Source organism: Nymphalis io, chromosome 18, assembly GCF_905147045.1.
Source record: "Nymphalis io chromosome 18, ilAglIoxx1.1, whole genome shotgun sequence".
NCBI classification, from domain to species: Eukaryota; Metazoa; Arthropoda; class Insecta; order Lepidoptera; family Nymphalidae; genus Nymphalis; species Nymphalis io.
Window position 1 is genome coordinate 7,284,239 of NC_065905.1, and position 15,307 is coordinate 7,299,545.

General features: G+C 30.5%; 2 protein-coding genes across 3 annotated transcripts; both read right to left on the reverse strand.

Annotated features, from left to right (window-relative positions):
• Positions 1-362: 362 nt before the first annotated feature.
• Positions 363-6,134, reverse strand: LOC126775226 (required for meiotic nuclear division protein 1 homolog). The gene is made up of 7 exons (XM_050497021.1): positions 5,663-6,134; positions 4,546-4,701; positions 3,631-3,708; positions 3,315-3,392; positions 2,845-2,971; positions 2,224-2,379; positions 363-1,944 (listed from the first exon to the last, which is right to left on the reverse strand). Exons 1-7 carry the CDS (start codon positions 6,025-6,027, stop codon positions 1,768-1,770), a joined length of 1,137 nt encoding a protein of 378 aa, XP_050352978.1. The 5' UTR covers positions 6,028-6,134; the 3' UTR covers positions 363-1,767.
• Positions 6,135-6,548: 414 nt separating this feature from the next.
• Positions 6,549-12,704, reverse strand: LOC126775224 (crossover junction endonuclease EME1). 2 transcript variants are annotated; one of them, XM_050497019.1, is made up of 11 exons: positions 12,454-12,680; positions 12,282-12,350; positions 12,000-12,068; positions 11,338-11,465; positions 10,362-10,535; positions 9,906-10,078; positions 9,270-9,343; positions 8,875-8,980; positions 7,897-7,979; positions 7,505-7,617; positions 6,549-6,752 (listed from the first exon to the last, which is right to left on the reverse strand). In XM_050497019.1, exons 1-11 carry the CDS (start codon positions 12,551-12,553, stop codon positions 6,597-6,599), a joined length of 1,245 nt encoding a protein of 414 aa, XP_050352976.1. In that variant the 5' UTR covers positions 12,554-12,680; the 3' UTR covers positions 6,549-6,596. The 2 variants fall into 2 exon arrangements, with proteins under 2 accessions (XP_050352976.1, XP_050352975.1); XM_050497018.1 differs by having other exon boundaries at positions 6,550-6,752; positions 12,000-12,074; positions 12,454-12,704.
• Positions 12,705-15,307: the final 2,603 nt, after the last annotated feature.

A 15,307-nucleotide genomic window follows, 5' to 3' on the forward strand; every position in this document is an offset into this window, starting at 1 on the left:
AATAGCAAGTGAATAAAATAAAAGAGTAACTACTGAGTTTTTGCCGGTTCGTTGTGTATTAGAATAAAAATATTTCATTTGATTTGATTTGCCCGAGTGTTACTTTACTTTTGTTTTTACTCATACATAATGAAACTGACTAATGCATCACAGGATCAGTTCGTGCGTTTCTATTACTCATTCTTCTTTCTCATACTCATTTTTCTTAACGCAAGAACAAAAGAAGTTTTAATATATATATTAAAGATAAAGATTTATCAATAGTTGTTTACAAATAACGTCAAAATAATCGGAAAATAAAATAAATATTCAATTAAAACTTTTATTTACTATAAATAACAACTTACAAGCTAATAACATTTTTCAACAATTCCTTTAAATTAAATTATAGTTACCAGTAAATGCCGTTTATTTTTTATGTTACATAACATTCAGGTATCGATATAATATCCATACTTATTTAATATAAAGCAGAAAAAATTATTTGTTTTAATGTGCTAACCTCAAGTTAGACCAGCTAAAATGTTTTGAATTAAATAGCTTATTTATTAAGAAAGGTTATACTCTATACAACTTCAAGAATATCAGGCAGGAGTAGTGAACAGCGAAGGACACTTCTTAGTAGTGACATAATTGGGCATTAGACTTATTGCAAATATATATAACCATAAATATAACATTTCTTCTCATAAATGGCACCCACTGCAGTCTATTCTACTAAATTTCAAAATATTTAACCCTTAATAATACCAAAAAAATATAGATAACTTTGGTTTGTTGCGTTTTTAAAGACTATTATTCTAATAGTCTAACTTCGATTTAAATAGCTAATAATATAGAAAAAGAATCTGCTTATAATTTTCAGTACCTTGAATCTTATAAAAAAATGCAAAACATTCGGAATTGAACCTAAGACCTCACCTATATCGTGTGCAAGAAGCTCTATGAGTCAATTACTACAGTGATATTTAATAAAATGCATATTTAACAAATGCTTGCAATCAAAAATATATTTATAACAAAAAAATAACAATAAAAGGTATTATAAATCCATGCTGAAACAGAGTAGAAAAAATAGACTCAACCACTTTCTTAAGAGAGTTTTATATTTTTATGAGAGAACATTTTATATTTATTTAACAATAAAGCAATTTAAAAAGTTTATATTTACAGTTTTTAATAAAATGGATTTGAAGATAACACAGAAAACTAGTTTATGTCACGTTTATGACATTTCTGTTTCTTCTTAAATTAAATATTTAAAAAATATAAATTTTAATATACTTGGTGCAATGGCTTTATATGTATGTTGTATAAAATTCGTTAATGTATGTCACAAATGTATGGAAATGTTTATCATATTGATATATTTCATAATGAAAAATCATGAACAACGGAACTAAGTAATAACATTTAATTTAAGACTATCTAAACATCATTTGTCTATGTAATATGTTATATATTTTGAACTTACTCCAATAACTTTTCAATTAAAATCTAAATAATATAAATGGAATATTCTGATTGCGAATTGTTTCCTCGCGCAATTTATATTTATAACATATATTTTTAAAACTTTTTTAAAAATCGAACTGTGGCTTTTTTAATAATTAACAAAAGTCAAACGCTATCTGTTAAAAGTGTAAGTAAATTAACAATTTGTTGAGAACGGCTGCTGTCACACATAACTCGTCATCCATTTATACCTAGAGTATGTCTTACTCTAATAAGTTATATACGTTTTAATAATAAGGTGGGTTTCGAAGACTACCGCTGATGCGAGTCGAACAGGTATCGTTCGCAGCAGTGCAGCAGCTCGAAGCAGACCTCCGCCAGGATGAGAGCGATGACCATCCACTCGAGGCGCACGTGGTGTCGGTCCGCCGCCCACGACGACAGCAGCTCCAGCAGCTCCACGCAGTGCGACAGGCGCTCGTTCAGCACCTGACGGGCGCCTTATTATATACCACATACTTGTATACTGTTTATGCGCTTTAGTTATACATAGTATGCAGTTTTTTAATTATTAAATATAAGATGAAGATAACCTATTTATTATTTGAGACATGTATCTATATATAATGGCTTTCCAGTGTTTTGTTTTTTTAAGGTCAGTAAACATAACCAAACAACTCTTCATTTTAAACGGAAACTATGTTCGAATGACGTCATTACGCTTAAAGTCATCCATGAGGATCATTAGTTAACTGAAATACGACGTACCCTGGTGCGCCTCGGTATGGTGAAGTATGCCACGGTGTTGGAGTACAGTCGCTCCAGCCTCTCCTCCTCCCAGTAGAAGTCCGGTGTGTCGAGAAGATCGGACTCTACGTTCAACCTGTGCCGGAGGGAGAACAGCTCGCCTAGCTTACGGACCACCTGGAATTAAATAACTCTTTTAATAACTTACCTCTCTTGTAGCATGATAATTAACAATCGTAAAATAAAAGCAATATTTATAGTAAAACAAAATCAATGGAATTGACTTTTTTTCTATCAATCAATATTCAATATACAAAGTGATACGTCCTCAAGCTTGGAAGACAAGTTCGTAACTGTTTCGGTTTAACACACTTTTTAAGATGATTCATTTTGCTTTTATTAACTTATTTTAAATTTTGATTTTAAATAACAGATGATAATTCGTTACAAGATTCAATCAAAAGTCAGTTCTTAGCTTACTAAGCGTGGGCTTAATGATGATAGAGATAACACAAAAATGTTCTCAAATGTTTAAGATTTTAGTTTACAAATTACAAAACAAAAGTTCCTTAAAAACCAACGAGTAGTTTTTAGATTTTTTTTATTAATAAAAATTAAAAATTAGTAAATACGAATAGCGACCTCTTTTTTCTCGACGTGTGTGGCGCCGTCGCGCTCCATGACGGCGGCGTGCGCGCGCACGTCGGCCGCCAGCGCCGCCAGCCGCGCCTCCCACGCGCCCAGCCGCGCCGACTGCGCCATGGCGTGGCTGCGACACGATAACATTGTCAGATATTTTTAAAATATATCGTCACTTGAATTACTTATATAAACTAAAAGGAATAGCAATATTACGAAAAAGAAAATGCAAACCAGGACAAAGGTTAACTGGGAGACAATTCCTTCAGTCATTAAGTCCGCCTTTTGTTTCAACTGCATATTGTGTTGATCAATAAAGTTTTTATTTATTTATTTAACACTTTTTGCACAACATAAACATAAAATGAGAGAAGTAGGAATCAATCAAAGAAAAAGAAAATAAAAAAATGGTGCGCAAAGGTAAATAAATAAAAGTAACTAACTATATTTATATATGTTTAAGGAAGCATTACCTGAAGGAATACCTCTCCAACGAATTATCATTATTTGGCACCAAGACGAAACACGATTCTTGAAGATAACATCTCTTTCTGTAACATATTTAACAAACAAAACTTTAGTATAAATAATACATAATAGATGACACATTTTTATTTGACTAAATGTTTTAAGTATCAATCTTAATAACTCAACAAGGTGCTGGGCTATTGTCGATAACAATCATAGTTCTTATAAGTTCCGAGTTAAATACTTTTGGAATAACATTAATTTCAAGAGACGTCTGCTTGAACTTGTGCGGCTACACTAATTTAAAAATAATATACTTACGCTGTAGGTTGGTATTGGTATGACATGACCTCTCTCTCCCTCTTAACCACATCTGTTGGATAGCTTTCCTCTTCATAACTGCAAAAAATCAGATATGAATATTCAGCATCACTCATATTAATATTTAATTTAGTAATAGTAAATCAAATTTCTATAATGGTGAAATACTTTAAACACATGTAAACATTCTTATTCAAGTCCCATTGGGTTAGCAAAATTTCATAATGATTGAGTGATGATGAGTGAGTAGTTAAGACTTGAAAGTAAAACAAACAATATTATATTTGTAAGGATAGCAAAAATAAAAAAGGACCTAAAAAAACCATGTGGCAAACTCATTTATAGCAGAGTACTCAAATACATTATTCCATATTTGTATATTGATTGTATTTATTAACTTAGGTTAGAAGCAATGATTTCAATAGCATTTCCTTGACACCATAATGTTTAAATTAATAGCAAAGTGTTTTGTGTTACACAAAATCTAATAGTTCAAATAAATCACAGCTTTCTTTCATAAATCATTATTTTATCACTTAGAACAACATTCCTATAGCAACAACCATCTCGCTTTTTCTGATGTCCTCAGCCAGATCTCAGACAAGTTGGTCAATTTTAAGAACTAGTCAATTGAACAGATCACATAACGAACTTTTCGTTCGCTCTGTTTCCTCACTTTTGCTTTTGCTTTCTGCAGCTGATGTACTGCCAACATGTTGACTCTGCAGTTACTGAGAATTTGGTACAGAAAAGTTCCCTGGGATACAAGCAAGCTCAAACCAATGAGGCAGTAGAGATTTTGTAATATAATTTGGTTATATCATAACCAAATATTTACAAATGAGTATGTTTACCTAAAGACTTTATTTTATGTAATTGAATGTACTCTTTGAACCTTCAGATATGAATACTTACGGTTTCACAAACTCCAATACATTATTAGCTTCCATTTCTGTACAATTCCAAAAAACAACTGCTCCTTCCCGGAAAAAAATGATCTCCCGTGGTTCATCGCCTATTGCATAAACTGCATTAGCAACCACCACATCTCCAATTTCTTGTGCTTTTAACCTACAAGGAGCAAAATCATATGTATATTTAAACATCTAATTACTATATATAGAAAATAGATGTAATTGCTTGCTCTTTTCCTTTAAGTGTTTTCATAATACAGTATAACATCTTTATTTATTTATTTATACTCTCCATTGTACAACAATTACACAGTTTAAAAAATAACAGAGATGATCCTATTCTACTGATTTATATGACATTTTTTGCTTATAATAATTTTATAAGTTAAAATTATTATAAGCAAAATAATTTTATAATATATATATATATTTATATAAAATATGTATATACATATTTTATTGTTTTGCTGTTTGTTAACTGTTTGAATCTTGATAATTATTATTTAAATTGCTTCATGAATTAGTTTTAAGTGGGAACTTGGCTGGTGTGTGAACGAGTCAATTGTTGTATAATGATTGTGTTGTTTACTGAATGTTTCCCATTTATAATAAAAAAAATTAAAAGTAATTTTAGTGCTTCTATGTTTAGTAAGTAATGATAGATTGATTTAAAATAGAATTTTAACATATAAATTCATAGTTTACAAAATGTAAGCAGTTTTCTTGTAATATGTTAAAATAGTACTAAGAAGATCAAATTTGCACAACAAATTGTAACTGTGTGGAATGGATGCAAGAATGCCAGTATTTTCCGTTTGAATCGCAATCGTGATCCTCTGTGCGAAAAATGAACCAGCCCTCCTGTCACCAGTAGAGGCAATAAGACGAGAAATAAGAAATATTGAAATTAAATGTTTACATAATATAACTTTCAAACCTATACTATGCTTAATAATGGATGTATTATATTTCTTTATGGACTTTGTTTGCTCACAATAATTCCACCAAGGTCAATGCTAATGATGTTATTAATTGACCTATAGATAATATATTATTCGCACTTCATAATGTTACATCATATTAAGTATACAAGTATATTATTATGTATAAAACCTTACGTTCCCGGCTCGTAGAGCTTCTGTTGTAACAAACCCTCCCTTAAACCCTTAAGGTCATACGAATATGCGGTGGCATAAGCTAAAGTTAAGAAATGCCCCTCTTTTTTACTTAAATCTTCGATTACAGGTTTTTTGTGAACCGTTTTCTTTTTTAAGGGTAAGCAAGTGTTGTCCATCGCCATAGTCGTTGGTACAATATTATCATCTGAGTATTTTCTACAAAACTGCTGTCTATCACAAAATAAATCATTTTTTTTCTGAAATGAATAAGTTCTTGCCGGTAAACAATCTGATATACATGGTACAACTGTTTTCGATACGTGACGGAAAGACCTTGACACTATTCTTGATATAAATACAGTCATGCTGCTCCTAGTTATTTAATTCAATACATTTAAATATTTATATTTTGAGAAAAAAGTCACATTTAAGGTTAAGCTTGGTGCTTAGATAATATCAAATATTTTTATTTTGACTGCTAATGACAGCTGTTTTTTTAATTTATTTTATGGCTCTGGATACAGGTTCATTGAATTGTATTGATGGTATTTTATTGTGCCAGATATTGTTACAATAATTGATCTAGTATATCATAAGGTCATGTAATCATTAGGCTAGTAACCACTATACTATATATGCAATAGTTGTGTTGCAAAAATGGTAGTAAAAAATTGTAATTTCATGTTTACCATTCATATTATCATCGTATACAAGTAAAATTATTTTACTTTTTATTTGCTAGGTCTAGTTAGTCTTCAGTCATATTAGGTTTAATCTATTAAGAATAAAATTATTCTGATATGTAAGTTAATACTAAAAAAAAAATTAATTTTAATATAATGTAGGTAATAAAATATCATTATTAAAGAAAAATAATTTATTCAATGAATTTTTATTATATATATTTTTTAAATTATTGTATTTATTTTACAAGTCACTCTAACAAAATGTTGCCATCTTCAGCAGTAAACAATGTATGCAACTTTCTGGCGAACTCAGGCCCGATGCGACGTGCTTTAGAACCAGGGACGGCTGCTCTTGAAACTCCAACGTTAGCTAAATCTGTTACACCAGCTGATGTATGAAGACTCTGGAAAAAAAAAATAAGTTAGTACATTACTTGATGATAATAAATTGGACAAACCCATTTAGGTGCAACCACCACGTATACCACGAAGAATATTCACAATAAGAATTTAAAATTGCACTATTACATTTTATCGTTGGGTGGTCTACTGGCAAATATAACTCAGTAAATAAATACGTGGGAAACATTTTAGTTAGACAGTGGGAAATATGTATTTTAATAATCAATTAAACTGAGCATCCAAATCTGTTCAGACGTGTTTAATTCACTCCTTAATTATTTTATATTTTTTTTAAATACAATTTGGCTCGTCGGATACTTAACTAGGTAGGTACCACACACTAATCATATATTTAACCACTAAACATTAATAATTAGTGTTGTTATGTTCCGGTTTGAAGAGTGAGTGAGTCAGTGTAATTACGGGCACAGAAGACATAACTTCTTAGTTCCGGATGGTTGGTGGCACATTGGCGATTGAAAAAAATTTTGTATATTTCATATAGAATCAATGTCTATGGGTGGTGGCGACCATTTACAATCAGGTAGCACATTTACCAGTCCGCCTACCTATTTAAAAAAAATATTATGATAACATACATAGGGTGACATGGTATACATTAATAACATATATAAAAATAAATAAAGTTATTAAGAGTGGACGAATTATCCCTAAGATTATCAAAAGTAAATAAATAGAACATAGCAAAATTAATAATAATAAATTAATACATAGTTACCAGATTAAAAAATACCTCATATAAAGCTAATGGTGTCTTATAATGTGCACATAATGCTCTAGATGTTTCCAAGCTGGACAGTGGTAAAATAGCGATCATTTGTTGCCATAATCTGCTGAGACCATTACCTGAAATAAAAATATTGACCGAAATTTTTAATAATTTTACCTAAAAAAGCCATGATTTTAAGCCATCATTCTAATGTAAATTTGCCACATACATGCCTTTTCAGTATGTTTACCTTCACTGCGGAGTACGATATTGTTTTTGTGGATTACAACACAAATTAATTACACAAATAAATTAAACAAATAAATTCTCAGTTTAAGCTGTCAAATATGATTTGACAATACAAAAATTAAACTGTAGATAAAAATGATATACAATGTAGTTATAACTATTTTTACCGTCTTTATCTACCGCCACACATTTCTTATTATCGCCTCTCATGTAAAAATCGGCCTGTTCGTCTAATGCTCGTTTCGATTTTCTGAAAAAAAAAACAATTTAATAAAACTTAATGCAAGAATGTGGTAAGGAACAAATAATATTACTCAAGTATTTTTTACTGATTGAAATATAAAAAACTGTTTCGTATGACACCGAAGGCAGAATATCTGAACTTGAATTGTCTGATCAAATGCATGCAAATATATAGAAAATAATATGTATCTCACACCTTATATTATAAATGCGAAAGTGAACCGATTTTGATGAAGCAAGGTTTAACCCCAAGGAAAACAACACCATGATTTAACCCCTTACTTACTAACCTAACAAACGGGCAATGACACGGATGAATACCAGTTCCTTATATTCTTAATGCAATCAACATTATATGTACATATAATTGTACTGACTCACTTAATCTTTATGCCCAAATACAGACGTACAGTATCTACTGTTTTCTTTATAATAGAAAAGATCATGCGGCATTAACACCCAAGCAGTACAGGTAAGTGCAGGTAATTTAATTAACGAGTAATATAAAAGCGTTAACATTGTTCAAATTCCTTTGTGAGAGACTGGTATACTAGTTATAATAGTTTTACACATTACCAGGCCCCCAGTCGCTAGGACCGGTACAGAGGTTTACTTTAATCAATAGTAATTATACTCTTGACTAAAGCAAGCCGAGCAAAGTCCTACCAAAACAAAGTGCTGGTGTTAAATCTAAGCCAAAGATTAATATAAACGAGCTAGCTGTTTATACTGACTTTCTTCTGGTAAAAGAAGTTTTTTTTTTCAGATAAACCCGAAACTATAATTTAATTAAAATCATAGTCAGAGTTCTGTGTCATAAGCATAAAAAGATTACATTTCTAAGTAAGTTATATTAAAATGTATTATAAAAATTTAATAAAAGTTTTTCAGTCTTTATATACTTATAAGGTTCCTCGGCAATCGCTTTTGTGAACTGAACGATGGTAAGAGCTACTTCGTTTGGAGTGTTCACAATTATTGTGTCGCAATTCGCACTCACTAACAGATCTGAAATTAAAGAATTCATCATAAGTTGTTTGCTGTATGATTAAGCGTGGCCGGAAAAGGCAAGAGAAAGCCATTCACTCGTAATTCACCAAAATACAATTCAAATTAAATAACATTCTAATTTCAAAAATTCACGTAAGAAAAGAATGAGACAATCAATGAGTGATTTATACCCTTGTAATCTTGTACTTTATATACATAATATATTATAAGCTTAGAAGGTAAATAGTAACATACAATGTTTTATTTGTATAGTAATGTTTTTTAGTTGTGGCAAAGACAACCATACCTGTGATAGCTTTTTCCAGATCAATTTCAGTTATAAGTTTCTGCCTGCTGTTAGCTGTCTTACGACCAGACATTCTGCAACACAAAATAGAAACCAATTGAGAATTATTTTTTTAATTAGAAACCATATTTACTTCATTTATTTTTGGTAACTACATAAGTATCATTTACAAGTATATCAGTATAGCTATAAATCTAGAATACTTTTAAGAAAAATCAAAGTGAATTCAAGAAACTAAAAAAATTTTAGAAATCAGGTAGGCTTAATTACTGGTTGCTATTGTACAATTAAAAACATTAGTATAGGCTAAATAAATTTAGTTCAAAAGTTAAGAAATAAAACATTATTTTTTAACAAGAAATTTAGAAATAACTAAACTTTGCCAGAAACTTCAATTGAAAATTAAAAAATATATATTTACATCAGTGTCAGCAACCACAGAATGTATTAAATATCAGATGGTTGGCACTAAAGTTTTCACCAGTGCCCATGAAACGTGCTGATTTGGCAAATGCATTGTAAATTTAAGAACTTTTTACTGAATCACTCCTACACCTGAGTTTGGAGACTGGCATTTTAACTGTACTAACAATAAAAGAAAATGCTACAAGGTGGTGGCATTTCATAACTATTTACTTGAAATATTCCTTAACACCGAACAGTACTAGGGTGAGTTCGCAACCCGCCAACTCCTTAACTCTACGCACATTATCTGCGAGAGTGTGAGAGATGACCAGGCTCTCTATATCCACTGCCGTTTGTATGTACAGACCATGAGCACATCTCTGCTTGGAGGGGGTCAGTTGTACCTGGGAATGTAAAATAGATTATTATTAAATGATAAATACAAATTCTGATGCAGGATTGTAACAATATTCAAGCAATTTGGTAAGGTGATAGCCAGACTAATATTCCAAACATGGGCAAATCACTGCTAACTGCATAATGAGAACAGTTACATTTCATAAACACATAATGCCATCTATGTAATACATATCAAGAGAAAAGGCAGTAAACTCTTTTACTAGACTTTTACAATGGGAAAATAATTGTTATTTCCTATTTAAAATTGCATTTCATATCATATCTTACCACTCCATCATTGCTCGTCAAAGTAGGTGGTATTGTTCTAGTCCACAGCACAAGTGCAGTATCACAGAGAGTTGATGAAGTCTTCAGACGTGCTCCGCATGCACTGACCTCTCTCTGTATGTCTGCACAGAACCATGACTCGAGCAATACTGGATGAATTTCGACAGTCATGTACTGTAAAGAATTAAGAAATCATATTAATAAAGTTTTGTTTGTTTTTAGATTTTTTTCAGTTTTATGAAAAATATACTAATCCACTCGTCTCGAACGTGGAAGTTCTGCGACGCGTCAACCAAAAACGGCAACTTTTGGAGACTGTCAAGGAGAGAAAAGTTGCATATCCCAGACACATGCTTAGGCATGAAAGATATGAACTTTTGCAACTTATTATTATGGGACAAGTTGCCGGAAGGAGAGCTGTTGGGCGCAGAAAAAAGTCTTAGCTGTGCAACATCCGTGAATGGATGGGAATAGCGAGTGCTGCCGAACTCTTTCGCCTCGCGAAGAACAAGAAGGAGTATTTAAAGCTGACTGCTAACCTTCGCTAGTCGGAGTGGCACTCGAAGAAGAAGATACTAATCCAATTAACAATGAACTTCTACATCGTTTTAGTTCACTATTCTAGAATGAACATAAGTTATATAGTATGTTTTTATGTCAATGCAGTCAGAGAAAATACTGATGAATATATTGCCGATACACAAATACTATGTATGAAAGATTTTTAAATATCATTCAATTAGTATATATTAGAAAATTCTGCCACATGTGTATTCCACCAACCCGCATTGGAGCAGCGTGGTGGAATAAGCTCCAAACCTTCTCCTCAAATAGGGAGAGGAGGCCTTAGCCCAGCAGTGGGACATTTACAGGCTGTTACTTTTAGTATATATTAAACTATATGCACGTATTACTTAATACATTAAAATTTTCTATGTAAAAGTACACATCATTCATAATTAACTAGGTATCTAACCTTAATACACTCTCCAGGCTTAAATATTTTATTTGCATTTTTAGCTGCTTTTCTTTCTTCTGCCAATTTTTTTTTTAAAGTTTGTCTTTCTTTAGCTGTTGTTTTCTTTCCTTCACATTCAGCAAGATCTGCAAATTATTTTTTTTTAAATTATTTTTAATACTTTATTCATATATCTTAATAAATTGTTAAATAACTTGTTATCGTTAGGTTCACTCCATGTTTGTTTGTATAAGTGGAAACTTTGTGGGCTTAAGTGAAATTTATTTTGTTACTAAATTTTATGTATTATATTATGCTGTATGTTTCCCAAATAATAAAAAAAAAAAATTAATAGAAAATAAAAAATATTTGCATTAGTATGGAATAAATTCCAAACATGCAGATAGATCTATGTATGACATTAAATTGATGTAATACCACTGGTCAAGATCTTATATATCTGTAATGTTTTAGGAACTTTGTAAGTCAAAATAAAGTGGATGTAAATGGTTATTTGGATTAGAGTTGTATTATAATAAAAGATTAATCAAGTACTGTTTGTAGTACATAATACAGCAGAGTTACCAGCAAATTACAAAGAATATGTAAATCAAAGATTTGTTTAACTTTACTCCTTATGGCTTATTCGATTGCAATAGGGTTTAGATGTTGAAACCTACCATTTTTTCTTCCTCTCTTTCTTTTCGAAGCACTACTAACACCACTTGAAGATACAGTTTGTTCAACTTCTATCACTAGAAAACACAATGACTGTATTAATATCTTCAATATAATATCAATAATAAAAGTATTCTGAAAATAGTTTTTTAAATTGAGAGTATTACTTCAACTATCAAAAATGTTTACATAAAAAACAGTATGTTTTTTTTCTATATTTTATACTTTTTAATTTGTGGCATAGAATAGATAATTGAGTATAAATAGAAGTTTAAAAAGCGTACCTGGTATTTGAGTAATTTTATCGGAGTCGTTGCTAATGCCGCTTGTGGAGAAATAAGGTTCTACCTCCTCTGTCAATTATTGAGGTGAAACATTAATAAAACGATATAAATACATCCTGTATACATTCTTAGATTAGTTTGAAAACATGTTGGTAGTAATGGTATATTATACCTTCTAAATCTATTATCGATGAAGGTACTGTCGGCAACCAATATACTTGATCATTCTCATTACTGTCCTCACAAGATAAATCAACTGTATCCACATTCATTATAAGCTCAGCCTTTATTTTACCACTAATTTTCACTTACTAATATTTTAATTAAAATTATAAACATTTAAGCTAGAAAACAGTTATTTTTTCTTTCTTACGTTGAGTGTTGACCTTTGTTTATTTGTTTTGAGTTTTGTTTCAAATTGTGTTGTACAAGACATCTGACAACTGACAGAAAGTGTGGATAGCTCCTAAAATAATTTACCCAATAAAACTGTATTATAAAATCTACTATCTACTCCTAGAATTCATATAGTTCATATGTAATTTATGAAAACTACACAATATTGATAAAAAATACAATAAATTATGATCCAAAACCTTATTTTGAAACAATTCATATAATTAGGATGAACGCTACTACGTAATTTAAATGAATTGCTTAAGTGCAAAAATACCATAGTGTTAACATTTCACATAATTCTAATCATCTTTCTTGCTTTCTTTAGGATAAGGGGTAAAATCTCTTTAATGGTATAAAAAATGTGACATTTGCTGTCAAAACCTACAAGTATCCAAATAATTTTATCAAAATATTTTTTCCATTGAATACATTACATTACCTTTTTTATTGTATTTCTTAGGCAGACTTAGGCAAAGTGGGCCGGCTAATAGTAATTGTCCCCACCGCCGGTAGACAAAAGCGCCGTAATAGGAAATATGTATTAACCATTTCTTACATTGCTAATGCGTCACCAACCTTTGGAACTAAAATGATATGTCCCTTGTGCCTGTAATTACAGTGACTCCCTTACCCTTCAAACTGGAACATAACAATATTAAGTATTTATATATACAATTTAAGGAGTGGATGATACTTACTCAGATGGGCTTGCACAAAGCCCTACCACTAAGTTAATCTTAATTAATCATTTAATTTACCTATATTAAATATTACCTCAATTTATTTTAATTTGTTTTTGCGTTGTGAAATAAAATAAAGCTAATGCTTACTTACATGATAACAGCTTGTAAATGTCCCACACCTGGGCTAAAGCCTCCTCTCGTTCTTTGATGAAAAGGTTAGGAGCTTATTCCACCGGGCTACATGTAGCAGAATTTTATCCGACATATTCAGGTGTCTTAACGACATTTCACCGACGTGCACGATACGAGTTATAAACACAAATTAAGCACAGAAGAAATCAGCGGTGTTTGAATGGCTTTAAACCCGTTATCATCCGTTAAGATTTACGTGTTCCAAACACTAGGTTATCACGGCTTTTTGTAACACGATGTAAGAAAATAATACAATTATACTACAATGTCATAGGTATTTATTTATAAATAAATCCAATACAAATTGATTCGCAAAGTGAATTTATAATCTTGTTAAGTGAAATACATATGCGAATAGTCTGCGAGTGAAACGGCAAGAGATCGGCTGCCATTTTTTTCCCTTATTGGCACGGGCTGTATATTATTTATCAATAATAAAAAAAACTTCTTCATTTAAGAAGGAAATTTCAAAAATATACAAGAGTAAACAAAACTGTAATAATGAAAATGAGATTATTAAAAAACAGTGCAACGTTCGCTTAGTTTTATCTTATTAAAATTAATAGAATTATTTTGTTTTTGCAATACATATAAGATAAAACGCAACAGCATTCAACTTTTTAATTGATAAGCATAATAAGTCCAAAAGAAAGAACATCTTAAATAAATAAATTATTTAAATATAATACCCCGTAAAACAACTTCAAAATAACTTATAAGAACTTTCACTTAGCAATTAGAAATGATTTGAAATAAAATAACTACATCTTTAAACAAATAATTTAATAATACAAAGGGAATGTGAACAGGCTACAACAGCCGCGCGCTACTATTGATTTCACATAAATCCGTCACATAAATCATGTTCATACTTCAGTCTCCAGTCTCCTTGGCAGTACAGTTATACTCGTTGACCTTTTAAAAGTACTTTCGTAAATAAAAACAAAAAATCAAAATCTATTCAATTTATTTGTTCAAACGAAACCAATGTTTCTAATTCCTCCTTTTGAAATAGAATTTTATATTTTTTTATATTTTAAAGTAAATAAATAAGACAGCATAAATTTTAGAGCATAGCTTTAGTTAGGTATATACTATTGATAATGCAAATTCCGAAAATATTTCGATTAAATAAAAATAAAATTTAGTTTCTTATTATAACAATCAAAGTTGAAACGCAGTGGGTTAAGAAAAAGAAATATAAAGCTTTTTGCCCTTGCTTTGCCCTTAGCCAGGGATTGTTTCAAACCTGGCTGAATTAATTCAAACCTTTTGCAATCTGAACTCTACGTGAGATATGAGAGACGATCAAAGATTACACAAATATTTTCAATTCAGTTAATACCTACATAGGATAAAACGTATGATGGCAGTAAATATTCAAATCCAAAGTAAAAAAGTTTTTAAAGATTCTTTCTTTAATTCTGTAGTTAAATATTAAACTTGAAAGATATTAAAACAAAATTAAATTGCCGCTCACAAGTGCTAAACTCAGACAAGTTTACATAAAATTATAAATGTAATAGTAAGTTTTAAAAATATATAAAATAAACTGAATGTTTATTAAGAATCACTCAAATTAAAAAAAATATATTTCGAAAAATAGTTAATATTATAAATAAGAAAATAATAATGTTAACAAAATATAATAACTATTAAGTGCTTTTGAAGAGCTGCATATTGCGTTGTTCTATGCCGGAGGGTTCCCTCATTTTCCCTCCACCTCCAGTTCGTCTTTGTTTACGAGGGCGT